The sequence below is a fragment of the Capra hircus genome, chromosome 29, assembly GCF_001704415.2.
Source record: "Capra hircus breed San Clemente chromosome 29, ASM170441v1, whole genome shotgun sequence".
Lineage (NCBI taxonomy): Eukaryota > Metazoa > Chordata > Mammalia > Artiodactyla > Bovidae > Capra > Capra hircus.
This window is the reverse complement of record NC_030836.1, coordinates 12,271,733-12,298,919: the sequence shown is the minus strand read 5'-3', so window position 1 is coordinate 12,298,919 and position 27,187 is coordinate 12,271,733. Positions and strand designations below refer to the sequence as shown.

At 37.9% G+C, this 27,187-nt stretch overlaps 1 protein-coding gene across 4 annotated transcripts in view; it reads right to left on the bottom strand.

Annotated features, from left to right (window-relative positions):
* Positions 12,121 to 27,187, bottom strand: part of PRCP (prolylcarboxypeptidase) — an 87,839-nt gene continuing 72,772 nt past the window's right edge. For all 4 annotated transcript variants that reach the window (XM_018043431.1, XM_005699483.3, XM_005699487.3 and 1 more), the window contains 3 exons: positions 24,019 to 24,183; positions 22,895 to 23,082; positions 12,121 to 12,869 (listed from right to left, as the gene is read on the bottom strand). In XM_018043431.1, coding sequence (XP_017898920.1) covers positions 12,653 to 12,869; positions 22,895 to 23,082; positions 24,019 to 24,183 — 570 coding nt within the window. In that variant the 3' untranslated portion in view covers positions 12,121 to 12,652. The remainder of the gene's footprint in view (positions 12,870 to 22,894; positions 23,083 to 24,018; positions 24,184 to 27,187) is intronic.

Here is a 27,187-nt window from a genome sequence, read left to right as displayed (position 1 = left end):
CAAAAATTAAACATGAAGAAAAAATATTTAAAGTAGCAAGGGAAAAGCAACAAATAATATACGGTGGAATCCCCATAAGGTTATCAGTCGGTTTTTCAGCAGAAACTCTACAGGCCAGAGGGAGTGGCAGGATATATTTAAAGTGATAAAAGGGAAAACCTATAACCAAGAATATTCTACCCAATAAGGTTCTCATTCAGATTCAACAGAGAAATAAATATCTTTACAGACAAGAAAAAGTTAACAGAATTCAATACCACAGCTTTACAACAAATGTTAATAGAACTTCTCTAGGCAAGAAACAAAAGAAGAAAACAAACTACAAAAACAAATGAAAACAGTGAAGAAAAAAAGCAATGGGAACATACATATCAATAATTGTCTTAAATGTAAATGGATTAAAGGCCACAACCAAAAGACACAGACTGGCTGAATGGATAAAAAAACAAGACCCATGTATATGCTATCTACAAGAGACCCACTTCAGACCTATGGACACATACATACTAAAAGTGAGGGGATGGAAAAAGATATTGCATGCAAATGGAAATTTAAAAAATCTGGAGTGGCAATGCTCATATCAAACAAAGTAGACATTAAAGACCATTACAAGACACAAGGTAGGATACAACATAATGGTCAAGGGATCTATCCAAGAAGATATAACAACTGTAAATATTTATGCACCCAATATAGAGCATCTCAATGCATAAGCCAAAGGCTAACAGCCATAAAAGGGAAAATTGACAGTAACACAGTAATAGTGGAGGACTTTAACACTCCACTTACACTAATGGATAAAGCATCGAGACAGAAAATTAATAAGGAAACACAAGACAAATGACACATTAGACCAGACAGACTTAATTGATAGTTATAGGACATTGCATCCAAAAGAAGCAGAAAACAATTTCTTCTCAAGCGTACATGGAACATTCTCCAGGATAGATCACATCTTGGGTCACAAATCAAGCCTCAGCAAATTTAAGAAAATTAAAATCATATCAAACATTTTTTTCTGACCACAATGCTATGAGATTAGAAATCAATTACAGGAAAAAAACTAAAAAACACAAACATATTGAGGCTAAAAAATGTTATTAAATAATCAATGGATCACTGAGGAAATAAAAAAATAAAAGGACAACCCAAAACTTATGGGATGCAACAAACATAGTTCTAAGAGAGAAGTTTAGAGCAAAAAAATGCTACTTCAAGAAGCAAGCAAAATCTCAAATAAACAATCTATACTTACACCTAAAGCAACTAGAGAAAGAAGAACAAACAAAATCCCAAGTTAGTAGAAGGAAAGAAATTACAAATATCAGAGCAGAAATAAATGAAATAGAGACAAAGAAAACAAAAACAAAGATCAATGAAACTAAAAGCTGGTTCTGGGACTTCCCTGGTGGTCCAGGGGCTAAGATTCTGAGCTCCCAATGCAAGGGGCCCAGGTTTGTGATCCCTAATCAGGAAACTAGATCCCACATGCTGCAACTAAGAGTTTGCATGCTGCAACTAAAGATCTTGCAAGTAGCAACTACAGATCCTGTATGCTACACCACAACAAAGACTGAAGATCCCATGCTGCCACTAAGACATGGAGCAGCCAAATAAATAATAAATATATCATCCCACCCTCGCCCTCTCCCACAGAGTCCAAAAAACTGTTCTATACATCTGTGTCTCTTTTGCTGTCTCACATACAGGGTTATCGTTATCATCTTTCTAAATTCCATATATATGCGTTAGTATACTGTATTGGTGTTTTTCTTTCTGGTTTACTTCACTCTGTATAATAGGATCCAGTTTCATCCACCTCATTAGAATTGATTCAAATGTATTCTTTTTAATGGCTGAGTAATACTCCATTGTGTGTATGTACCACAGCTTTCTTATCCATTCATCTGCTGATGGACATCTAGGTTGCTTCCATGTCCTGGCTATTATAAACAGTGCTGCGATGAACATTGGGGTACACATGCCTCTTTCAATTCTGGTTTCCTCAGTGTGTATGCCCAACAGTAGGACTGCTGGGTCATATGGCAGTTCTATTTCCAGTATTTTAAGGAATCTCCACACTGTTCTCCATAGTGGCTGTACTACTTTGCATTCCCACCAATAGCATAAGAGGGTTTCCTTTTCTCCACACCCTCTCCAGCATTTATTGCTTATAGACTTTTGGATAGCAGCCATTCTGACTGGCGTGAAATGGTACCTCATTGTCATGTCGATTTGCATTTCTCTGATAATGACCCAGAGGGATAAGATGGGGAGGGAGGGTTCAGGATGGGGAACATGCAGCTAATCTACCATGTACACCCATGTAGATTCATGTCAATGTATGGCAAAACGAATACAATATTGTAAAGTTAAATAAAAGCTGGTTCTTTGAGAAGATAAAATTGATAAACCTTCAGCCAGATTCATCAAGGAAAAAAAGGGAAAGGATTCAAATCAATAAAATTAGAAATAAAAATGGAGAAGTTACAGTGGATACCACAGAAATACAAAAGATCATAACAGATTGTTATAAATAGCTATATTTCAATAAAATGGACAACCCAGAAGAAATGGACAAACTTTTAGGAAGATACAACCTTCAAAGACTGAACTAGGAAGAAACAGAAAATATGAACAGACCAGTCATAAGTACTGAAATTGAAACTGTGATTAAAAATCTTCCAACAAACAAAAGTCCAGAATCAGATGGCTTCACAGGCAAATTCTATCAAACATTTAGAGAAGAGTTAACACCTATCCTTCTGAAAATATTCCCAAAAGTTGCAGAGAAAGGAACACTCCTAAACTCATTCTACAAGGCCACCATCACTCTGATACCAAAACCAGACAAAGATATCACACACACACACAAAAACAAAACTGCAGGCCAGTATTACTGATGAACATAGATGCAAAAATCCTCAACAAAAAACTAGCAATATGAATTCAACAATGCGTTAAAAGGATTATACACCATGATCTCAAGTGGAATTTATCCCAGGGATACAAGGATTTTTCAGTATATGCAAATCAATCAATGTAATACACCACACTAACAAATTGAATAAAAGATATAGTCATTTCAATATATGCAGAAAAAGTTTTTGACAAAATTCCACATCCATTTATAATAAAAACTCTCCAGAAAGTAGGGTTAGAGGGAACTACCTCAACATAATAAAGGTTATATATGACAAACCTACAGCTAACATCATATTCAACGGTGAAAAGCTGAAAGCATTTTTTTTTCTAAGATCAGGAACAAGACAAAGATGTCCACTTTCATCACTTTAATTCAACATAGTTTTGGAAGTCCTAGCCACCACAATCAGAGAAGAAACATAAATAAAAGAAATAAAAATGGGGAAAGAAAAAGTAAAACTGTCATTGTTTGCAGATGACCTAAAGATGCTACCAGAAAACTATAGAACTCACAATGAATTTGGTAAACCTGCAGGATACAAAATTAATACACAGAAATCTCTTGCATTCCTACACACTAACAATGAAAGATCAGAAAGAGTGATTAAGGAAAAAATGCAATATACCATTGTATCAAAAAGAATAAAATGCTTAGGAATAAACCAACCTAAGGAGGCAAAAGACCTGTATAGAGAAAATTATAAGATATTGATGAAAGAAATAAAGGATGACACAAACAGATGGAGAGATATACTCTGTTCTTGGACTGGAAGAATCAATATTGTGAAGATGGCTATACTACCCAAAGCAATCTAAAGATTCACTGCAATCTCTATCAAATTACCAGTGGCATTTTTTTTTTTTTTTTACAGAATTGGAACAAAAAAATTTACAATTTGTATAGAAACACAAAAGACTATGAATAGCCAAAGCAATCCTCAGAAAGAAAAACAGAACTGCAGGAATCAGGCTCCCTCACCGAAGACTGTACTACCAAGCTACAATCGTCAAAGCAGTATGGTACTGTCATAAAATCAGAAACAGAGATCAGTAAAACAGGATAGAAAGTCCAGAGATAAACCAACACATTTATGGTCACTTAATTATGACAAAAGAGGCAAAAATATACAGAAAAGACACTCTCTTCAACAAGTGATATGGGGAAAACTGGACAGCTACATGTAAAAGAATGAAATTAGAACACACCCTAACACCACACACAAAAATAAACTCAAAATGGATTAAAGTCCTAAATGTAAGGCCAGATATTATAAAACTTTTAGATGAAAACATAAACAGAACACTCTCTGACAAAAATTGCAGTAAGATCTTTTTCTATCTACCTCTTAGGGTAATGAAAATAAAAACAAAAATGAACAAGTGGGACCTAATTAAACTTAAAAGCTTTTGCACAGCAAAGGAAACCATAAATAAGACAAAAAGACAACCCTTAGAATGAGAGAAAATATTTGCAAATGAAGGAACCAACAAGGGATTAATCTCCAAAATATACAAATAGTTCATGAAGCTCAATATCAAAAAAACAAACAACACAATCCAAAAAATGGGTGGAAGACTTTTCTCCAAAGAAGACATACAGATGGTTATAAAGAATATGAAAAGATGCTCCACATCACTAATTATTGGAGAAGGTAAATGAAAACTACAATGAGGTATCACCTCATACAAGTCAGAACAGCCATCATCAAAAAATCTACAAACAATAAATGCTGGAGAGAGTGTGGAGAAAAGGGAATCCTTCTAACTGTTGCTAGAAATATAAATTGGTACTATGGAGAACAGCATGGAGATACTTAAAAAACTGAAAATAGAGCTACCATATGATCTAACAGTCCCACTCCTGGGTATATATCTGGAGAAATCCATAATTCAAAAAGATACATGCGCCCCAATGTTCATTGCAGCACTATTTACAATAGCCAGGACATGGAAACAACCTAAATGTCCATCAACAGAAGAATGTATAAAGATGATAGGAGACATATATACGGTAAAATATTACTGAGTCATAAAAAAGAACAGAACAATGTCATTTGCAGCAACATGGATGGAACTAGAGATTCCCATATTGAGGGAAGTAAGTCAGAGAAAGATAAATATATATCTCTTATAAGTGAAATATAAAAGAAGACTACAAGCAAACATACCTACAAAACCGAAACAGAATTAGAGATGTAAAAAATAAGCTTATTGTTACCAGGAGGTAATATGAGAAAATAAATTGGAAGATTGGGATTGACACATACACACCACTATAGATAAAACAGATAACTAATAAGGACCTACTAAATAGCACAGTGAAGTCTACTCAGTACTTTGCAAAGGCCTATATGGGAAAACGCTGGGCTGGATGAAGCACAAGCTAGAATCAAGATTGCTGGGAGAAATATCAATAACCTCAGATATGCAGATGACACCACTCTTACAGCAAAAAGTGAAGAACTAAAGACTCTCTTGATGAAAGTGAAAGAAGAGAGTGAAAAAGTTGGCTTAAAACTCAACATTCAGAAAAAGAAGATCATGGCATCTAGTCCCATCACTTCATGACAAATAGATGGGGAAAGAGTAGAAACAGTATCAGAATTTATTTTTCTGGGCTCCAAAATCACTGCAGATGTAACTGTAGCCATGAAATTATAAGATGCTTACTCCTTGGAAGGAAAGTTATGACCAACCTAGACAGCATATTAGAAAGCAGAGACATTACTTTGTCAACAAAAGGTCCATCTAGTCAAGGCTATGGTTTTTCCAGTGGTCATGTATGGATGTGAGAGTTGGACTATAAAGAAAGCTGAGCACCAAAGAAATGATGCTTTTGAACTGTGGTGTTGAGAAGACTCTTGAGAGTCCTTTGGACTGCAAGGAGATCCAACCAGTCCATCCTAAAGGAGATGAGTCCTAGGTGTTCCCTGGAAGGACTAATGTTGAAGCTGAAACTCCAATACTTTGGCCACCTGATGTGAAGAGCTGACTCATTTGAAAAGACCCTGATGCTGGGAAAGACTGAAGGCAGGAGGAGAAGGGGATGACAGAGGATGAGATGGTTGGATGGCATCACCGACTCGATGGACATGAGTTTCAGTAAACTCGGGGAGTTGGTGATGGACAGGGAGTTCTGGCATGCTGCAGTCCATGGGGTCGCAAAGAGCTGGACACGACTGAGCAACTGAACTGAACTCATATGGGAAAAGAAGCCAAAAAAGAGTGGTTATATGTATATGTATAACAGACACACTTTGTTGTAACACCACAATGTAAATTATACCCCTCAAAAAATTTAAGAAAATAAGTAATAAATAAACATGTTAGCTATAAACCTTGGGGAATAACTTTCACAGTCCAGGCCTGGGTTAAAGAAGCAAGCTATGTTAAACACACATGTAGAGCTAAATGATCCCAAGACTGCTTTCCAGTCTTGTATCTTGTCTTCCAATATTGTATTTATCTATTCCAGTTCCAATATTGTATCTATCTCCACTATTAAGCAGCAAAATCTATTAAAAACAGACCCTTCCTTCACCCCCTTGCTTTAAAATGGGGACCCAGAGAAATCTAGCCATTTGCATGGCTGTTTCTTGTTCAGTTGCTAAGTCATGTCTGATTCTTTGCGACTGCATGGACTACAGCAAACTGTTTCTAGTCAGTGTTTTATTCCAACATAACATCATAGTTATATTCAGCTCCCTTGACAAAAAGTACCAGGCTCATGTAGTGGGAAAAGGAGCCTCAGGCATGAGTAGTTGAAGTGAGGGAAAATCAGTGAGTACAAGTTGTAGACATGTTGCATACTTGGAGATCCCCTTTCCAAAAATCTAAGGAAGCCTAGAGGAGGAAGTCACATGAGAACATCAGAGCTGTGAAAGATGCTTGGCTACAGAGACAGACAGAAAGCTTGGCCTCTTCACCTGGAAAGTGTTTTCATATAAATTTACTGAGGGCCTACTGAGACCAGCTGCCTGGCCCCATGCCATTACTGCTGCTGCTGTTGCTGCTAAGTCATTTTGGCTATGTCCGACTCTGAGCGACCCCATAGACAGCAGCCTACCAGGCTCCCCAATCCCTGGGATTCTCCAGGCAAGAACACTGGAGTGGGTTGCCATTTCCTTCTCCAATGCATGAAAGTGAAAAGTGAAAGTGAAGTTGCTCATTCGCATCCGACTCTTCGCGACCCCATGGACTGCAGCCCACCAGGCTCCTCCGTCCATGGGATTTTCCAGGCAAGAGTACTGGAGTGGGTTGCCATTGCCTTCTCCATACTAGAAGCTGATTACTAGAAGAAATGAGGCCTAGTCCCTGCTCTCAGATGGCTTGGTCAAACTAAAAAGAGAGTGGGAACATTTTGCAATATATCACAATTTGGGGTATGTGTACTAAATTAGAGGTAGTCAGGCACTGTTGAAAGCTACTGAAGATGCAGAAATGAACAAGACAGACAATCTATACCGTGATGAAGTTTACATTCTAGCTGACAACCTAGGTGTGAAACTTGTTCTGTAACAGCATAGATTTAAAAGAACTACTCCTTTGGGGAAGCTGAGAAAGACTTCACAGGAGAGATAATCAAGTTGATCTGGGCTTTGAAGGATGCAAAGAAGTTTGCCAGTGAAAACATACTGCAGGGTAGTGATGAGAAGAGAAGAATTTTAGAGTAACAGAAAATTTGGTGTGGCTGAAGTGCAGGGTGTTAGGAAAGTGAAAGACAGCAGTAAGAATGGGAAATGAATACAGAGACAGATCCCAATTTTAGCAAAGGTTGTATCAGCGATCAAGTGATGGATTGGCTCAGTGGAGTCAAATGTACTACAGCTGTAGAACTGGAGTGTTCAGAGTTTTCTTAAGAATGTGTCATGGTAGGTACAGTACAGCAGCAGCTCCTGAAGCATATTCCTGAACAGTAGCTCCTTGAGCTCACGGCTCATGCTGTGATTACCATCTATTCACCATGGCTCCCCAGCCCAGACTGGTTTCCAGATCTTTATATTCAATAGTCCAACTTGACAGCTAACCTGACTTGGTTATTTCAAAAGTATATAAAAGTCAGCATGACAAATTGAACTCATAATCTTCCTGCCATACCTGGTCACCCTGTGTAGCTCTCTTTCCAGTGTATGGCACCATCATCTATCCAAGTACACAAGTCAGAAATCATCAACCTCGACATCTGCCCAACTCCCATCTCAAATGTGATCCATCACCAAATCCCAATGACATTTCTTACCAAATCTCTCTCAAATTCATCTACTTCTCATTTCCACCTCTACCACCCTAGTCAAAGCTTTCTCTTACTTAGACAACTACAACAATGGTCTTCTATATAACATGCTTGCCCTCTCCAATGCACACTCCAATCTATCTGTGTGTGTGTGTGTGTGTGTGTGTGTGTGTGTGTGTGTGTTAGTCGCTTAGTCTTTTCTAACTCTTTGAGACTCCATGGACTGTAGCCCACCAGGCTCCTCTTTCCATGGAATTTTCCAGGCCAGAATACTGGAGTGGGTTGCCATTCCCTTCTCCAGGGGATCTTCCCAACCCAGGGATGGAACCTGGGTCTCCTGCCTTGCAGGCAGATTCTTTACCATCTGAGCCACCTGGGACAACCCCAATCTATAGCCAGAGTGGTCTTTTTAAACGAAAATCTGTTCATGTCACTCCCCTGAATAAGGACAGTCCGTGATTTTTCATTCTTTATATTGACTCCTCATCATGGTCTGCTTGAATGAGCTTCCTCCCTATCCAAGTCTCCAGATTTATCTTATGTCATTTTCTCTGTGGTTACATGGTCATGTTCTGTCCCATACAAAGGGCTTCTTTCAGTTCCTTGAATATACTATATTCAGGGCTTTTACACATGCCGTTTTCTCCACTCCTCTTCTAGTATAGCCCCATTTAGATAACACTAAAATGTCACATTTCAAAACAGCATTCTCTTATTCCCACAGACCAGCTCGGATTATTCCTTGCTAAATTTCCGACTAATCCCCACTCTTCACAGCATTTACAATTGTACACACTTTTTGTATAATTTGACATTTCATGTCTTCCTCCCACTGGAATATAAACCTTCTTAGGACAGATACTGTGTTTGCTTTTTCACCACTGTATCCTCTAGGTTTCACAAGAACATCTTATGCCTTGTAGGTGCTCTGTAGGTAAGACAGAGAGAAGTTGTATTCTTGATTACCACTTTGGAAAGTCACAATGCCTATTTACTTAAAAAAAAAAAAACCTATTTAACTTTGTTTAACCCATCATTTTCTAAACTTGGATTAACTATGAATCTATTACATAAGCCATGTATTTTGGGGGGTGGGGGGACACCTGTATTCCAAGAAACACTGTTTGGCAGACACAATGAATTGCTTGAACTGCTCTTCCTTCATCCTTATCCTAAACACTGTGTCTCTCTTGCTGCTGCTGCTGCTAAGTCGCGTCAGTCGTGTCCGACTCTGTGCGACCCCATAGATGGAAACCCACCAGGCTCCTCTGTCCCTGGGATTCTCCAGGCAAGAACACTGGAGTGGGTTGCCATTTCCTTCTCCAATGCATCAAAGTGAAAAGTGAAAGTGAAGTCGCTCAGTAGTGTCCGACTCTTAGCGACCCCATGGACTGCCGCCCACCAGGCTCCTCTGTCCATGGGATTTCCCAGGCAAGAGTACTGGAGTGGGGTGCCAGTGCCTTCTCCGGTGTCTCTCTGAAGTCATGCCTTTATGATTGCATCCCTCCCTAACCACCTGAAAGTTATGAGCTTATGAGGTGGTACAGCCCAAGGGGCCTGAGGACACCATTCTGGGAAGTCATTGCAGGTCTTCTATGAGCAGAAAAGAGAAAGCTGGCGTGCAGAGATGAAGTAGCCATGGGGAAGGAAGAATCTGGCAAGGTTCCCATACTCAAATGGGATCATGTAGTTCAACAGGAGTGAGGAGAATTCTTCTTCCCTGTTAGAAGAAATTCAAATTCAGAATTCTCTTAACTACTGGTTCTTGACGTGTAATCCCCCAGCATCGTGTGGAAATTTGTTAAAAATGCAACTTCTCAAGATCCACCCCAAGATGTATTATATAAATTCTGGAGTCGGGTTCAACAATCAATGTTTTAACAAGCCCTTCAGGTAAGTGTGATGCACATGCACATTTTAGATTGGTGGCCAAATAATAAGAGAAACAAATCTTACTCACAATTTGACAACTGATGACCTCTGCTGTGAGCAAGAGAAACAGAAAGTAACAATCTTGACTTTTAATGACTTTCCAGATCCTAATTCCATTCTTTCACAATTCCTAGTTACCCAAGTCCTGGAGCTATTCTTACATAGCTTCAATAAACTTTTTCTTTTGTTTCAGCTGGTTTAATGAGGGTTTGTTGCTTTAATTCAAACAAAGATTTAAGCTACACCAATAAAATGAAAACAACAGCAACAACAAAGAAACTGGGATGCAAGGCTTGGTTCTGCTAAAAAATGAGCTGTGAGGCCTTAGACAAGGCCCTTTTCTCTGGGTCATGATGGCATCACCTATGAATGATGTGATTGGCCTGGATGACACCTGAGATGTCTTCAGAACCCTCTATTATGCTCGGCTAGACACTGGCTCCTCCGGATAATCTCTTAACTTCACAGATCCCCTAAGAAAGACCTCGAAGTTTCTTTAGTTCCCATCAGTTCTACCTGTTACTCTAGTAGTGAGAGTAACAAATACAGAAAATAAAAAACACTCCAACTCTCTCTCTTTCCTGGTCTTTCAAAAGCATCAATTATTAGAGGGATGCTTTAAATAAGGCTTATTTGACGCTTCAGTTGTTTTTCAATTTAAATTTTAAAATGTTAGTATATTATTATTAGGCCAACTTTAGTTAAGGTTGCTATCTGTCATGAAATGTACATAGAAAAAACATGTACATACAACCAACTTATACTTGCAGAAAAATAGTCATTTGGGAGCAACAAGTCTCTCCACAAAAATGCAGTTCATGCAAACAATCAATATTAAGTGAAGTGGCAATGCATATTTTAAAGATTTTAAGTAAAAAAGGTTTCAATGAAAATATCCTATAATTAATATATCCTAAAAAAATAGTAAGAATATCCTCCATTAAGCTCATAAATGCTGCATTATAAAACTTATTAGTTGACAAAGAATAAAAAGTAGTACTTTTTATTTTTGACCCTTAAATTCTCACCCCAGTAGACTTCTCTGATGCTGAAACGAAAATAGTGACCAAATGCTTTGATGGACAACTCACTACAATGAGAACTGAAGGCTTCTGAAACCAGACAAAGATTTTTCTGTATCTCCCAGATGCCAGGCGAAATAAGAGAAATATTTTGGTCTCCCATCCAAGAACAAACACTATATCTGCATTTTATTAAAAAAAAATAAGTGCTTTAGAAATAATCAAGCTCAAGATACAGTTTTTTAAAAAGCAGAAAATGTTACCAAGGCAGGATGAAGAAAAAAAAATTGAGAGAAAATAAAAAGAAACAAGGGGAAAGAAATCTTTTAACAGAGTAGAAACTGTTAGAATCTCTGTGTCCCTGAAAGGTTTTGATCCAACCCTATTTGTTATCCTAGAAAAGCTCTTCGGAAGAAAGGTCTCAGTGTAAGAACTGCTTAAAAGAAGCCAACCCCTTGGAAATAAGAACGGCTCAGCCATTTATTAATGTCAAATATGCTGCCTGCATGAATTAGTTAGCTTGTCTTTTGGAAGCTATACAGAAAAGTTCTTCTGCACCTGCCTCTTAGTGTCCTGACACTTCTGGCTTTAATGACAACATAACCACCACCAGAAAATGAAATTTAAAAAACAAAACACTGAACACTACTATGTTTTACCTTCCGAATAGCTGATATATCAATTTTTAAAGGCTTCTTACTGAAGTATCATCAGTGACTGGAGAATATAAAAGCTTGCTTAGATGTAAAAAGGAAAGGAAAACAGAGTCATTTTCCTAAACTGGCAAAATGTAACCAAATTACCACAAAACTTACCTTAGAAACAAAGAGAAATGGGGCAGAAAAGGCCAGATTTCTTACTGGCAGTACCAGTGGCAAATATCCCAGAATAAGAAAAGCTGCCAAATAGAAGAGAGAAAATTAAAGGACTTTCCTTTAAAAACAGCCAAGCCCAGCACACACAGCATTCCTAACAGCTGGAGCAAGTTTCAGAAGCAACACACAGGTATAAGGTTCAGCCCTATTCTTTATTTACAGCACAGTTCAAAGTCATTGAATCAAGCACAAAAGAAACGACTCCCATTTCCTGATTTGGCACTGGATATCCTTCCTACCAGCTGCAATTACATCATTTTTATCCATCTTCTTCTTTTCCTTTTGGGAGGGTAGAAAAGGGACAAGTGACAAATGGGCCAAAGAGACTTCAACTTCAAAACCAAGAGAAATCCTTGCTTTCAGAGAAATAAAAGAAGGGATTCTCCCTCTTGTGAAAGGCAATCAATACTCTGCTCCAGTTATGAAGGCCGTGGATGGTGTGGGAAAGCTGTGGTGAAGAGATTCTTCCTGGAGGTGGCACAAGGACGGTGAGGACTCAGGTCGTGGGATGGCTGCTATCCCCACCATCACGTTTGCTCTATCTCAGTCTTCACCACACGAAATTTAATGAACAAGGGAAAGTAATTATGCACAGAAAGCCAAAGTGAATGGAAATGTAGGTGGAATGAACTTAAAAGAAGAAACTGAAAATGATCAAAAGTTACTCAGTTCAATTTTCTCAGACGGACATAGAAATCAGTGACCCACTGCTTCATGTATTTAACTTCCAAGGAGCGAGTTAACTGCACACTGACAGGATCCAAGGCATTGCTGGCTCGGAGATCTAGATGATGGGCTCCATTTGGGATGACGATCGCAAGTAAGGTGTCTGTGATATCCTTGGTTACTCCACCTCCTGACCAGGGGTCTAGTTCACCATTGCTAAGTGAGGGAAAGAAAAAAAAATCAGATTGCTAGTTTTTCATATCTACATGAAAGATAAGATAGGAGAAACCTATTATATGTATAACACCTAAAATTATAAGCTTATGAACTAGGGAATATGATCTGAGGATTTAATCTGTCATATAGAAAGGTGCTTCATCCTGGAGTTTGACAATACTTCTGTAACCAGGGACAAGGAATAGGACCAGAGAACCCTGAAAGGGATGCCCCATCAATCAATTTAGACTATACTGGAACTTCTAATTGAGAAGACTCAATTCTAATCCTGGCTTCATTACTCAAAAGTTGTCTGACCTTACATATGTTAGCTGTCTCAGTTTCCTTATATGTAAAGCAGAGTTAACAAGGCCTACCTCAGGAGGTTGCTTTAAAGGTTAAATCAGATAGTACATGTATATATACTGAATAAATGTTAGGCACGAAGGAGTTCCTCAATTAAAACCTGTTTCCTTCCTTCCTAGAACCCAAATATTAGTGATAAGGGAAAAAAAAAAACCTATATTTTAAAATGCTAATTATCTCTTCAGTGAATTAGGTCACACAGTTGTGTCTGACTCTTTGCAACCTCATGGACTGCAGCATGCCAGGCTTTCCTGTCCATCACCAACTCCCAGAGTTTGCTCAAACTCTTGTCCATCAAATCAGTGATGCCATCCAACAATCTCATCCTCTGTCATCCTCTTCTCTTCTGCCTTCAATCCTTACCAGCATCAATGTCTTTTCTAAGGAGTTCTTCGCATCAGGTGGCCAAAGTACTGAAGCTTCAGCTTCAGCATTAGTCCTTCCAATGAATATTCAGGACTCATTTCTTTTAGGATTGACTGGTTGGACCTCTTTGCTGTCCAAGAGCTATCAAAAGTCTTCTCCAACACCACAGTTCAAAAGCATCAATGCTTCAGGACTCAGCTTTCTTTATAGTCCAACTCTCACATCCATACATGACTACTGGAAAAACCATAGCTTTGACTAGACAAACCTCTGTCAGCAAAGTATTGTCTCTGCTTCTTAATATGCTCTCTAGGTTCATCAGAGCTTTTCTTCGAAGGAGCAAGAGTCTTTTAACTTCATAGCTGAAGTCACCATCTGCAGTGATTTTGGAGCCCCTCAAAATTAACTCTGTCACTGTTCTCACTATTTCCCCATCTATTTGCCATGAAGTGATGGGACCAGATGGCATGATCTTAGTTTTTTGAATGCTGAGTTTTAGGCCAGCTTCTTCACTCTCTTCTTTCACTTTCAACAAGAGACTCTTTAGTTCCTCTTCACTTTCTGCCATAAGGGTGGTGTCATCTGCGTATCTGAGGTTATTAATATTTCTCCCAGCAATCTTGATTCTAGCTTGTGCTTCATCCAGTCTGGCACTTCGCCTGATGTACTCTGCATATAAGTTAAAAAATAAAAAAGCAAGATGACAATATACACCCTTGACATACTCCTTTCCCAATTTGGAACCAGTCTGTTGTTCCATATCTGGTTCTAACTGTTACTTCTTGACATGCATACAGATTTCTCAGGAGGCAAGTAAGGCAAAATATAGTAAGACAAGTGCCAGTCCTGAATATTCATTGGAAGGACTGATGCTGAAGCTAAAACTCCAAACTTTGGCCACCTGATCCAAAGAACTGACTCACTGGAAAAGACCCTGATGCTGGGAAAGATTGAAGGTGGGAGGAGAAGGGGACAACAGAGGATGAGGTGGTTGCATGGCATCACCAACTCAATGGACATGAGTTTGAGTAAACTCCGGGAGTTGGCAATGGATAGGGAGACCTGGGATGTTGCAGTCCATGGGGTCACAAAGAGTTGGACACAACTGAGCGACTGAACTAAACTGAAACAGCTTCTCCACATTTGGCTTCAAAGAATAGAATCAATCTGATTTCAGTATTGACCGTCTGGTGATGTTCATGTGTAGAGTTGTCTCTTGTGTTGTTGGAAGAGGGTGTTTGCTATGACCAGTGTGTTCTCTTGAAAAAACTCTGTGTAGCCTTTACCCTGCTTCATTTTGTACTCCAAGGCCAAACCTGCCTGTTACTCCATGTATCTCTTGATTTCCGACTTTTGCATTCCAATCCCCTGTGATGAAAAGGACATCTTTTTTGGTGTTAGTTCTAGAAGGTCTTATGGGTCTTCATGGAACTATTCAACTTCAGCTTCTTCTGCATTAGTGGTTGGGGCACAGACTTGGATTACTGTGATGCTGAGTGGTTTGCCTTGGAAACAAACCAAGGTTATTTGTCATTTTTGAGATTGTACCCAAGTCCTAAATTTCAGACTTCTTGGTTGACTATGAGGGATACTCCATTTCTTCTAAGGGATTTTTGCCCACCATAGTAGATATATAGTAGATATCTAGTAGTAGAGGTCTTTCTTAGCCACCTCATCAAAAATTCAAACTCCCCCCCAACCCCCACTAACATTTCATAGCCTTCTTCCCTGGTTTATTTCCCCCCACCCCTTAGCATCTATCTCCTTCTAACATTCTTATAAGTGCTATCTTGTTTTTACCCATCTCTCAAAGTAAAGCTTCCCAACGGCATGGTTTTTTGTCTGTTTTATTACTGTATCTTCAGTGCCTGGCATACACTAGGAGCTATACAAATATTTATTGAATGAATAAAAAAGAATAATCTAGTTATTTATAGTCTTATATCAGATGCCCTGCACAAAAGATGTCTATACATATATGCTTGTGAGTTCAGGAACATGTAAATCACTACAGTACTTTTTACATGGAAAAGTAGAGTTCACATAGGTAATGTGATTAATGTAAATATACAGACAGTGACATTCAGCTAGGTATAATACTGGCAAGAAACAATGAACTAAGTCAGCAGGTCTAAGTTTATACCCCAGTAAGCCACATGACTTTGGGTAAGTTATCTGACCCCTCTGAATCTAATTCTCATGTGTATGACCAAAAAAATAACTTTTAAAGATAATGCCCTTCAATCACAGAGACACTGTGAGGTTCCACTTGAATAATACATTTGGAAATAAGGTATAAACTATAAAATACCACACGAATGTGCAGTATTATTATAATTATTATCACATTCTATAAGCATGAGAAGTGTTAATACTTCTGAGAGGTAAATGAAACATGAAAAGGGATGCCACAGCATTTCTCACAGAAATTTGGTCAGAAAAATGCATGCAATCAATTTTCTAGGTAAATGTTCAAGTTAAAAAGGAAATAAGCATTTAGGTACATTAAATATATATGTGCTTGAAATACAAGTCTAAAATCCCTGTTCTAGCCTGACCACACTTTTAACCATATTTTTGGTTTTTTAAGAAATTAATTCAATTGCAACTTAACATCATTCTTGGGGGGAGAAATCACTCTGAAATTTTACCTTTTTTGGTTTTATTAAAAACAAGAGGAAAAACTCACATGCAAAATAGGATGTTAGTTTTCAACTATGAGATAAATTTTTTTTTGAGATAAATTTTTAAAGTAAACTACACAAGGGGTTGGATTTTCTTAAATGAACAAGTGGCCTTTATCATTATTCCAATTTGACAGGACCAACCAAGATAGGAAACTCTCCATTATTTGCAAAACAAAAAAGCCATCCCAACAGCTACATAATAAGCAAACTGCATTTGATTTAAAAGGTCATCTGAATCCACCCAGTGGCTTAGCAACAGTGTTTGGAGTTGCTGAGAGACCTAAAATGCACATGGACTTGAATTTCTTGGTCCTAGACATGAGAAAGCTAAATCAGTCAATGGGAAATTTACAGGAGAAAAAAAACTGGCTTTCATGAGAGAACCTAGATGCGTGCATAAAATTCCCAACAGTGAGCCTCACTTAACTGCTGGCAACAGTTAATTTCCCTGAAAAATTATGTTAAATTAACCAGCTTCTCAGGGACTCCTTTTTGAATTTACATTCAAATAACTAAAAATGACCATTGGTAAGATAATTTCTCAACAACTGGGTTTTGGGGAAAAAATAAATCCTTCCAACAAAAATACTGTGGAATAAGAAAATTGCTGAAATGGAACTATTAGTAGCTACTATTAAATTCTTATTTGCTCAACATGTTTACTGACTGCCTACTATGTATCAGGTACTGACTCGGTACAGTTAACTCAACTGTGAACAGACAAAAATCTCTACCCTCATAGTGCTCACTTCTATGATTATCTACTCCTTGAAGTAACTCTGGCAGATAGTTATTATTTCTAACTAATATAAATTGGCAATTTGCCTGAAGGCACATGGTTAACAGAAGCAGAATGGCACCTAGGTCTCTCTAACTTCAAAGCCCAAGCTCTTAACTTGCAGATATCTAATTCAACAGTTAAAAACAGACTGAACTTTCTAACCAAAAAAAGTAGTCACAGTTGGATGTGTGTGAGATGCCTTAAGGAGAGAAGTATGAACATAAAATATGCTTTCCACATGGTTCCTTGGACATTTTCTTATCGTCAACCATAAATATTTTGTAACTGATAGCCACTCAGTAGACAGAACCTAATGCTGCTTTTTTATTTTTGGAATGTGTTTTCTTTAGAAAAACAATAGAATTTTGAATTTTTAAATAAGGTAAGTTTTACATTGAATTCTTCACACCTAGCAGTACCTGGGAAAAAATTTCTTTTTAAAAGTATATTTGCCACCGCAGGAAGATAAACCAGCATTTTTAAATAGTTCTGCCTTTATACTTTCACATGCCTCTGAAGTTTTCCTGAGCTTTATGTCATTTCTCATCCTTATCAACACACACACTAACTGGGCATCTACTATGTGCCAGTCACTGTGGCAGGTGCTAAAGGCACAGAGATGATTAAGAAAAATTCTCTGTCACTGAGAAGTTCATAATCTCATTTGAACAGAGAAATGAGATTTCTCTGTTCTCTGAGAAATGAGTGAGGGGCAGAGAGAAACACAAACAGGTAAATTCCACACAGAGTGCTAAGGGATAGTCACAGGCTTTAGAGAAGCTAAGTGTGTAGGGGAAACATAACCTCCTTGGAGATGTCAGGGAAGGTTTCCTTGAGGATGCCTAGGTCTTAAGAAAAGGAAAAAAAGTGGAAGGAAAAAGACATTCAGAGACAAATAGTTCCCTGCTAGCTCGAAGTTAAAGTACAGGGCTGTGAGTATACTTCCACTTATTCATTCAATGGGAATTTTTTTGGCATATAATTTGCCAGTTCAGTTCAGTTCACTTCAGTCACTCAGTCGTGGCCGACTCTTTGCGACCCCATGAACTGCAGCACGCCAGGCCTCCCTGTTCATCACCAACTCCCAGAGTTCACCCAGCTCATGTTCATCGAGTTAGTGATGCCATCCAGCCATCTCATTCTCTGTCATCCCCTTCTCCTCCTGCCTCCAATCCCTCTCAGCATCAGTCTTTTCCAATGAGTCAACTCTTCGCATGAGGTGGCCAAAGTATTGGAGTTTCAGCTTTAGCGTCAGTCCTTCCAAAGAAATCCCAGGGCTGATCTCCTTTTAGAATGCACTGGTTGGATCTCCTTGCAGTCCAAGGGACTCTCAAGAGTCTTCTGCAACACCACAGTTCAAAAGCATCAATTCTTCGGCGCTCAGCTTTCTTCACAGTCCAACACTCACATCCATACATAACCAGTGGAAAAACCATAGCCTTGACTAGACGGACCTCTGTTGGCAAAGTAATGTCTCTGCTTTTCAATATGCTATCTAGGTTGGTCATAACTTTCTTTCCAAGGAGTAAGCATCTTTTAATTTCATGGCTGCAATCACCATCTGCAGTGATTTTGGAGCCCCCAAAAATAAAATCTGATACTGTTTCCACTGTTTCCCCATCTATTTCCCATGAAGTGATGGGAATGGATGCCATGATCTTCGTTTTCTGAATGTTGTGCTTTAAGTCAACTTTTTCACTCTCCTCTTTCACCTTCAGCGAGAGGCTTTTTAGTTCTTCTTCACTTTCTGCCATAAGGGTGGTGTCATCTGCATATCTGAGGTTCTTGATATTTCTCCCAGAAATCTTGATTCCAGCTTGTGCTTCTTCCAGCCCAGTGTTTCTCATGATGTACTCTGCATAGAAGTTAAATAAGCAGAGTGACAATATACAGCCTTGACGTACTCCTTTTCCTATTTGGAACCAATCTGTTGTTCCATGTCCAGTTCTAACTGTTGCTTCCTGACCTGCATACAGGTTTCTCAAGAGGCAGGACAGATGGTCTGGTATGCCCATCTCTTTCAGAATTTTCCAGTTTATTGGGATCCACACAATCAAAGGCTTTGGCATAGTCAATAAAGCAGAAATAGATGTTTTTCTGGAACTCTCTTTCTTTTTCCATGATCCGGTGGATGTTGGCAATTAGATCTCTGGTTCCTCTGCCTTTTCTAAAACCAGCTTGAACATCTGGAAGTTCACGGTTCATATATTGCTGAAGCCTGCCTTGGAGAATTTTGAGACTTACTTTACTAGCGTGTGAGATGAATGCAATTGTGCGGTAGTTTGAGCATTCTTTGGCATTGCCTTTCTTTGGGATTGGAATGAAAAGTGACCTTTTCCAGTCCTGTGGCCACTGCTGAGTTTTCCAAATTTGCTGGCATATTGAGTGCAGCACTTTCACAGCATCATCTTTCAGGATTTGAAATAGCTCAACTGGAATTCCATCACCTCCACTAGATTTGTTTATAGCGATGCTTTCTAAGACCCACTTGACTTCACATTCCAGGATGTCTGGCTCTAGGTGAGTGATCACACCATCGTGATTATCTGGGTGGTGAAGATCTTTTTTGTACAGTTCTTCTGTGTATTCTTGCCACCTCTTCTTAATATCTTCTGCTTCTGTTAGGTCCATACCATTTCTGTCCCTTATCGAGCCCATCTTTGCATGAAATGTTCCCTTGGTATCTCTAATTTTCTTGAAGAGATCTCTGGTCTCTCCCATTCTATTGTTTTTCCTCTATTTCTTTGCATTGATCACTGAGGAAGGCTTCCTTATCTCTCCTTGCTTTCATTGGAACTCTGCATTCAAATGGGTATACTTTTCCTTTTCTCCTTTGCTTTTCGCTTCTCTTCTTTTCACAGCTATTTGTAAGGCCTTCTCACACAGACATTTTGCTTTTTTGCATTTCTTTTCCATGGGGATGGTCTTGATCCCTGTCTCCTGTACAATGTCATGAACTTCCATCCATAGTTCATCAGGCACTCTATCTATCAGATCTAGTCCCTTAAATCTATTTCTCATTTCCACTGTAGAATCATAAGGGATTTGATTTAGGTCATACCTGAATGGTCTAGTGGTGTTCCCTACTTTCTTCAATTTAAGTCTGAATTTGGCAATAAGGAGTTCATGATGTGAGCCACAGTCAGCTCCTGGTCTTGTTTTTGCTGACTGTATAGAGCTTTTCTATCTTTAACTGTAAAGAATATAATCAATCTGATTTCGATGTTGACCATCTGGTGATGTCCATGTGTAGAGTCTTCTCTTGTATTGTTGGAAGATGGTGTTTGCTATGACCAGTGTGTTCTCTTGGCAAAACTGTATTAGCCTTTGCCCTGCTTCATTCCGTATTCCAAGGCCAAATTTGCCTGTTAGTCCAGGTGTTTCTTGACTTCCAACTTTTGCATTCCAGTCCTCTATAATGAAAAGGACATCTTTTTTGGGTGTTAGTTCTGAAAGGTCTTGTAGGTCTTCATAGAACCGTTCAACTTCAGCTTCTTCAGCGTTACTGGTTGGGGCATAGACTTGGATTACTATGATACTGAATGATTTGCCTTGGAATCAAACAAATCATTCTGTCATTTTTGAGACTGCATCCAAGTACTGCGTTTCGGACGCTTTTGTTGACCATGATGGCTACTCCATTTCTTCTAAGGGATTCCTGCCCACAGTGGGCTAAATATTTCACTGGGTTAACTCTTTTAAGCATCACAGCAACTCTATAGGGTGATTGGCATTATTATTCTCATTTTACTGAAGAGAAAACTGAGGATCAAAAGCTTAAATAATTTAAGACAATTCACTCTAACTATGCATAGCTCTGTTAGGAAGTCCTTTCTTACACTAGCCAAAAGTTTTTTTTGTTTTTTTTTTTTAATGTTGAGCCATATTTTTTACCTACTCTTTCAGTTCTACTCCAAACTTTTTTCAACAAAATCTATCCTTTCCCCAATGATGATGATGACAATAACTTATTTTGATACCTGGAGGAAAATAAGTATAAAGGGATAAATGGGCAACTAAAATACTCATGTAATGGTTGAATCCAACAAAAAAGCATAAAGTATTTGACCAAAACTCAGATATCAAAACCTTTATAGATGAGATTCAAAGACTCTACTTTACAAGTCAACTTGAACTTCAGCTTTATGAGGTCAAAGCAAATAAGGATGAGCTTATAGCCTCCACATGCCGGAGAAATCCACATAAGTACTATCTGGAGGTAAGTTTCTAAAAACAAGAAAATGACAAAGTATTTCCTTCTCTGAGGGAACAAAGATGAGCTTGATACCCAAGGCTTACATTTAAGCCTTTTCAGTCCTCTCAGTCCTTTCATGTTTTCCTGATTTCAAACATCCTAATTTGGTACAGTTTCCTACCCTAAATATACTTAATTGCTCAACTATCACCTCAAAAAGCTGAGCTGAAAGTATAGTTTTGAAGAATTCTACTGAGGACAAGGTAAATAATTCTAGGGAATTTAACAAAAAGAATCTTTAAGTTTTGCATTTAGTGTCTCACATTTGAGGGAGGGGAGGGTATCCTACACCCAACTCCAGTACTCTTGCCTGGAAAATCCCATGGGCGGAGTAGCCTGGTAGGCTGCAGTCCATGGGGTCGCAAAGAGTTGGACATGACTGAGCGACTTCACTTTCACTTTTCACTTTCATGCATTGGAGAAGGAAATGGCAACCCACTCCAGTATTCTTGCCTGGAGAATCCCAGGGACTGGGGAGCCTGGTGGGCTGCCGTCTATGGGGTCGCACAGAGTTGGACACGATGGAAGCGACTTAGCAGCAGCAGCAGCAGCAGCAGCAGGGTATCCTACTGAGTGAGAAACTAGCATGAATCCAACAAGAAAAAGGTTCTTTTGCAAAATGGGCAGTGTCACTGGCCTACACCCAGAGAGTGATCTTTCAGCTAAAATAGCATTGCTCCTTCCTAAGAGCTTTCAGTCATGTCTCAAAAGTCAAATGTGACTCTGTTTAGAAGAATTTGTAAAAGAATAACGTTTACAATTTAAACAATTGGTTAAGAGATATGTATGGATATCTCTCTACTATTTCCACATAAACTTGGGGAATTTTCTTATTAAATGGTTGCTATTTTAATAACTAACACCCTAATGTTCAAGCCAAAACACGGAAATTTTGAAGTCACAATCAGGCACATTTAGAGTCTACTTGATTAACTCCAATATGAACCAATACCAAATATAATTCTTCTACAGAAACAGTTTTAGAGAATAAACAGTTTTTGTAGTCAGATGGGCCAAGGTTGAAAACTGGCTTTATCACTTGGTAACTAAAACAAAACTGGATAAGTTTTGGCAAGTGACTGTACACACTGACTTTCACTTTCCTCCTCAGTAAAATAGGGACTGTAAAACCTTCTTTCAAAGTTTTTGTGGGAATTAAGTGATTTATTTAAAGTGCCTCATATAGTGCCTAGGACAGAACAGAGTGGGCACCTCAAAAGTGTTTGTTAGGTATATACTGAAGATTTTTTATTATCATTGATAACAATAAAAACAATCATGAGATAAACTGAGAACAACAGATGATGCTTCCTTTTCTTTTGAGCACACTTTTAAAAATATTTTAACTTTGCTGCTGTTGTTTTTAAGCCTTTAAACATAGTGCAATACAACAAAAAATCATATCACCTCTCAGAATCCTTTATCTTTCAAGGAGTAGAAAAATATGATAGATACCACTGCTATATTCCACATTGTTTTAACTGTGCAACATTTTCCTGGTTTTCTTTTCTCATCCATTCTACAAATGTCTCCATCAACCAGAATTTTCTTTGAATCAACAAAAATTTACCTGAAAATGATGTTTGTGTGTGAACTGATGTTCTTGCCTCCATACATAGTAGGGATCCAAGAGGGCCTCGGTCTCACACCCCACTGTTTAAAACAGTCATCAGAATATTCCTTCATGTTCCACGAGTGAGGTTCGAACATGTCATCAACACCATCAGAACAGGTGGGCATAACCATTTCTGTACAGGCCTGTAAAAGCAAATCAGGAAAGATTCTAGTGAGAAAATGAAGCACAAAGAGTGAAATAAATTCCCCAAGGTCATACAGCTCAGAAGCAAAAAAGTGAGGGTTTGAACTCAGCAGTCTGGCTTCAGAGCCCCTGTTCTCTACTCCATACCACCTCTCTTTATTCCTAAGGCTCAGCTGAGAAGTCACAGAAGTTGGGGCTATATATTCCTTCTTCACAAACTATTTCATTTCATATCTATTATCATATTGAATTCTCAAAACAACTCTGGAGGAACATATTGCTATTATTATTACTATTCTCATTGTACAGATGAAAAAAATGGAGGCTCAGATAGAATCAAGTTAGACTCCCTCTTCTTTTCTGTGTCCATAAAATGCTACCCTTATAGGACTTACTAAGATCTATTGTAATATTAGTTTAGCTACCTATATTTTCCACCAAGCTACATTTGATGATTAGATCATATTTTATTTATAATTAAATAAATTTATATCCAATTTGTATAGTTGGAGCCTGGAATAGTGCCTGACATGCAGTAAGTACTCAGAATATATTTGGTGATGATTAAATACCAAACTGAAGTAGTATATATAGGATAGATAAACAACAAGGTCCTACTATACAGAAGAGGAAACTATATTCAATATCCAGCAATAACCCATAATGGAAAAGAATATGCATATAATAACTGAGTCACTTTGCTGTTTATTAGAAATTAACACAACATTGTAAATCAACTATACTTCAATAAAATTTTTTAAAAATTGAATTGGTATTTAATGAATCAATGAGGGAACTCATCCGCAGTCTTGAAGTGTAAGGTAACAGAACCCAGATTTGGATCCAGGTTAGGTGACAAGATCTTGAGGATTCTGTTATAGTATGACCAAAACAGTGAAAAGTAAGCTCCAATTGGGGAAATTATACACACTTACCTGATAGCTCCAACCCTGGACTCCCAGACTGCTAGTTGCTGTCTCTGAGACATTCAGACATTTAGCCTGGCCCGAATAATTGTAATACACATTCAGAGCTTGGAAAATATTCCGCAGCATCAGGGTATCAGGTACATTGGAATATTTGAAATACTGGCATACTACCTGTCATTTTAGAGAGATAAAAGGGAGAAGAATCAAATATAAATATAAAATCACAGTTTATTAAAACAAAGAAGAAACATGATTCTGATTTGATCATAAACAATCTTTACAATCTAACTTCACTGCTTGACAATTTCTATTTATTGAGTATAACCACTTTCATAAATGAATAAACCTTTAAGATTAGTCCCCATGGGACTTCCCTGGTGGTCTAGTGGCTAAGACTCCACGCTCCCAATGCAGGGAGCCCAGGTTCAATCCCTGTTCAGGAAACTAAATCCCACAAGCTTCCACATAACCCAATTAAAAGAACCCACATGCCACAACAAAGACTGAAGATCCCATGTGCTATAACTAAAACTAGGCACAGTCAAAAAAAAAAAAAAATTAGCCCCCAAATTATAGAAATAAACCAAAATTATCTGCAAGGTATGCAAAGTCCTCCCCACCCACCACTCTAGTTTCATCTTCCATAGCTTTTGCTCTAGTCTAGCAAAACCATTTCTACCACACCAGCTTCTTGCCCTCCTCATTGCCATCGCCCACACTGAAATGCCCTGTTCCCACTCTCCCAATGCAGTAGTGCCTGGCAAACACCAACTCATCTTCCTCAATGCAGCTCAAGCATGACCTACTCCTTGAGGCCACTTGCCTATGCCTTCAAGGCAGGAAGAACTAAATCACTTTCTTTTTTGTGCCTCCACTGCATCCTGTGCCTATTTCTATCAGAGCCCCTGTAATGCTGACACCATTTGATTCCAGAATGTCTCCCTCAGCACTTAGCAAGGCATCTGGCAACTAAGTGCTTGCTGATTAAATGACTATCTTTTTATGAAAATGAAAAATTTATTAAATTTCTTTTGGAAAAACTCCACCAAGCTCCTATATCTGTAGCATTATAAGAAGCATCTCAGGCAGCTCCCCAGGTCCAAATACTCCTAACACTTGACTATAGTCAGTGCTAAAAATCACAGGTAATACCTGGGGTTGGGAGTGAAGACAGGACTGACCAGTCAGGGACACAGGGAACTTTCAAGGATATGAAAATATTTCTTATCTGTAGGGGCCTAGTATACAACAAGTAGCACATTTATGATTTGTACATAAATTTCACTTCAAAAAATGATAAACAAATATTGAACTCTAGATAATGTTGTTAAAGCTGAAGTATATAGTCTATATTTCATTTATTTCTGCTCTTTCTTTCCTTCTACTGACTTTGAGCTTCACTTGTTATTTTTCTAGTTCCTTGAGGTATAAATTTAGGTTGTTTGAGACTTTTCTTATCTCTTGAGATAGGCATTTATCACTATGAACTTCCCTCCCAGAAGTGTTTTCACTACATCCCATAAATTTTGGTATGTTACATTTCCATTTATCTGTTTTTTTTTTATTTATTTTAATTTCTTCTTTGACCCGCTGAGTGTTCAATAGCATGTTGTTTAATCTCCACATATTTGTGAATTTTTCCATTTTCTTTGTGTAATTTATTTCTAGTTTCATACCACTGTGGTTGGAAATGATGCTTCATATAATTTCAATCTTCTTAAATTTATTAAGATTTGTTTTGTGGCCAAACATTTGATCTATCTTAGAAAATGTTCTATGTGCATTTGAGTAGAATGTATATTCTGCTGTTTCAGAAAGAATGTTCTATAAATATCTATTAAGTTCATCTAGTCTAATGTGTTAAGGCCAATATTTCCTTATTGATTTTATGCTTGGATGAACTATCAATATAAGTGGAATATTAAAGTCCCCTTCTGTCATATACTGTTGTCTATTTCCACCTTTAGGTCTGTTAATATCTGCTTTACTTATATAGGCGCTCCTATATTGGGCACATAAATATCTACAAATGTTTTATCTTCTTGTTGAACTGACTCCTTTATTATTATGCAACACACTTCTTTGTGTGTTAGTAAAGTCTTTATTTTAAAGTCTGTTTTGTTCAATATAAGAATAGCTACTCCAGCTTTATTTTGGTTTCCATTTGCATGGAGTATCTTTTTCCAACCCTTTACTTTCAGTCTGTGTCTGTCCTTACATTTAAAATGACTCTCTTCTAAGCAATAATATTGATGGGTCTTATTTTTTAATTCAATCAGCAACTCTATGTATTTGATTAAAGAATTTAGTCCATTTACATTAAAGTAATTATTGATATGTTATGTGCTTATTGACACTTTGTTCATTGTTTTCTGGCTGTTTACGTAGTTTCTCTAGCTCCTTTCTTTTTTCTCTTGCTCTCTTTCTTTGTGGCTTGAAGATTTTCTTTAGTGGTAGGCTTATATTCCTCTCTTTATCTTTCATATATTTACTGTAAGTTTTTGTTTTGTGGTTACCATGAGGCTTATATATAACAATTTATATCTACAACAGTCAAAGTTGATAACACTCAAGCTTGATCTCACTGAAAAGGGCAACATTATTACCCCCCTCATTTTATGATTTTGAAGTCACATTCTACATCTTTATCTTGTGCATACCTAACAAATTATTGTAATTAGTTATTTTTATTACCTTTGTCTTTTTCAGCCTTCATACTAGCTTTGTGCATAATTAATCCCCTACCTTTACTACACAGTAAGTCCCCTACATATGAATCTTCAGATTGTGAACTCAAAGATGTAAATGTATTATAAACCTACTACAGTACAGTACTATGGAGCTAATTGTGCTTGTTGTTTACCTAGGCTAACTTTGTTGGATTTGCAAACAAATTGAACTTATAATTGTGCTCTTAGAATGGAACTTGTTTGAATGTAGGGGACTTCCTGTATGTATTTTTCTTTCCAGTGAGGTTTACTTTTCATATGAGTTCTCATTACTAATTAGTGCCATTTCATTTCAGCCTAAAGGAGTCCCTTTTAACATTTATTCTAAGGCTGGTTTTTTTTTTTTTTAATTTTAAAATCTTTAATTCTTACATGCGTTCCCAAACATGAACCCCCCTCCCACCTCCCTCCCCATAACATCTCTCTGGGTCATCCCCATGCACCAG